Below are 2,496 nucleotides of genomic sequence, written 5' to 3'. Positions count from 1 at the left end.
TTTTTGCTAAAAGATCAGATTATATTAAAGGAGAAAAAAAGAGAGGAAAATATGATACAAAAGCAAAGGCTGAGCCTCCACCTTCGGCAAAGCCATCAGCAAAGGCTCAGCACTGCTAAGAATAAAATCTATATCTAGGCCGCCCCCCTTCATCTGTAATCAGCTCATTGATCAACATAGGAGGCAGGGTAGCCTCATCAGAGGAGGCTCCAGATGAAGCCACTGTCTTTGCCAAGTAGTCAGCAACAGGATTAGCTTCCCTGAAGCAGTGAGTAATCTTCCACTCTACAGAGATCAAGTATGAAAGGAGATGGCACCATTCTTGATACACAAACCATGGAATGAGCCTGTGGTGAAAGAGGGAAACCGCTGCAGAGGAGTTGGACTCGATCCAATGGTGAGATATATGTAGGTCTTGAGCAATCGAAATGCCTTTAATCATGCTCCAAATCTCAGCTGAAAAGCTGGAATCCACGCCCAGGGAGAAACTAAAGCACCGCATCATTCTCCCCTGGTGGTCCCGAAAAATACCTCCGCATCCTGCACGACCAGGGTTGCCAAGGGAACACCCATCAACATTTAGCTTCACCCAAGTCTGGATAGGCTTGCACCAATGGACTTTCAGAATCCCTTGTCTGCTACGGGGAGCAGTACCAAGATTAAGTCTTCTACAGATAATGAGGTCCTCTACAGATTTGGGGTAGAATTTTTTACTACTACATAAAAAAGAAATCTCACTTTTAATGCCACGAAGGACTAATGTTGCGCTTCTCGATTTACCCTCATAGCGCCTCTGATTTCTTTCATTCCAGATCACAGCCATCGTAACAAGCAAACTGAACGTCCAACCCATCTTTAAAGACCATCCTTTGCCCTTGTTGCGCCACCAAACAACCATGTCTATCGCTGAATCTTTGCTGGTCCAGGCTACGTTAAACAAGTCTAAAACCTTCCTCCATAACTCAGTTGAGAAGCTGCAATCATAAATGGAAAGTAGACTCAGAGCTGAAGCCACATAGATCACGATTCACACCTAGAAGGAAGGTGAGTTCCTCCAGATTGAATTTTCTCATCAGTAGGGATCTTGTCATGCAACCAGCGACGACCCAGGGTAGAGAGCCTAGGCGGAAGGAATTTATGCCAGATAACCTTATCCCAAAAAACCGAAGATGATGGGGACCTAAGGGCATTCCAGGCAGACTCAACGGTGAAGTGCCCCATCGGATCTAAGCTCCAAATGCATCGATCCTCCATAGGCAGCGATGGGAGGTTTATGCCCTTGATTTTTTAGAAAATGTCCTTTAAAAAAAAGGGCTCTACTTGAGGCATCATCCAGCGACCTTCATCAATGAAATCTGACACTGAAGGAGCAGGATTGGGAATCACATCCCCCCCCCCCCAACTCCGATAGCTCCCAAATAGAATGAGTCTAAGTAGGATCCATTTGGTTGCAAGGGGAATTAAAGCATAAATAAGTGAAATTTTAAACATAAAAAATAAATTTTTGTGATCATTACCCCATGTGACTATATCACTTACTCCAAATCATTCTACATTTCGTTATTAAATTTTAATTTAATTTTCATCCAAAACCCTTTGCTAAAAATTATCATTATTAAACTTGGCAAGAAATTTATGTAGTTTAGACTTTAGACAATCACATGGGGTAATGATCATAAAAGTTTCCTTTTTAAGTTTGAAAATTATCACTTTTATTCTCTTTAAATTTCCTTTGCAACCAAACGTACCTGGGTTGACTTTGTTTTATATTTTGATAACCTACTTGTTTTGTAATTATTGTTTTAATCTAAGTAGATCTAAGAAATTGCCATTATTTATTTAGGGAATGGGCACTTGTCGCATTTATATATATCCAATACTTTTTTTTTTTTTTTTTGCAAAGAAATTGCATTATGAAATTCGTTATGTACCCAAATTTAATGAACATATTGTCTACATCATTTTCTCCATTGCTAAAAGTTTATGATACAAAGGTCCATTTTTCTGTGGTTATATATATTATCAAAATTTTCAAAAAAAAAAAAAAAAAGAGATAAATATGATGATGATAATAATAATAATAATAAATAGATATAGTAGAAAATTTTCTTATGAGATTGCGACGAGGTAAATACGTTAGGTGTTAGGTATAATGTATAAGACTTCAATGCCTTGGTCTAGTAATTCAGTTAGTCAATGATATATTAGTAGTATCAGTCTTCCGTTACATTTTTTTTGTTTGGTCTAAATCTCTTTAGACTATATTTCTATTCCAACTTTCTTAATAAAACAGATTTTTTAATAGGAAAAACAAAAAAAAAAAAAAAATGCTCCTCCCCAGTCTTGTTGAGATAAGCATTCTTTGAGGTCCATAAAATATTACCACTTGTCAAATTTCATATTCAAATTCAACAACGAATTTTCTATATATGTCCACAAATGCCTATGGCACTACTCTCACACAGTTTGAAATTTTAAAACTCTATTTTACAACTT

General features: G+C 37.4%; 1 protein-coding gene across 1 annotated transcript; it reads right to left on the bottom strand.

Annotated features, from left to right (window-relative positions):
• Positions 1 to 115: 115 nt before the first annotated feature.
• On the bottom strand, positions 116 to 1,221 carry LOC122059130. Its single transcript, XM_042621821.1, has 2 exons — positions 1,034 to 1,221; positions 116 to 974 (listed from the first exon to the last, which is right to left on the bottom strand). The coding sequence occupies exons 1-2, from the start codon at positions 1,219 to 1,221 to the stop codon at positions 116 to 118; spliced, it is 1,047 nt and encodes a 348-aa protein (XP_042477755.1).
• Between the last annotated feature and the right edge of the window lie 1,275 nt (positions 1,222 to 2,496).

Source organism: Macadamia integrifolia, chromosome 13 (genome assembly GCF_013358625.1).
Source record: "Macadamia integrifolia cultivar HAES 741 chromosome 13, SCU_Mint_v3, whole genome shotgun sequence".
Classification (NCBI taxonomy): Eukaryota; Viridiplantae; Streptophyta; class Magnoliopsida; order Proteales; family Proteaceae; genus Macadamia; species Macadamia integrifolia.
The sequence above is the reverse complement of the archived record's forward strand: the minus strand, read 5'-3'. Positions and strand labels throughout refer to the sequence as shown.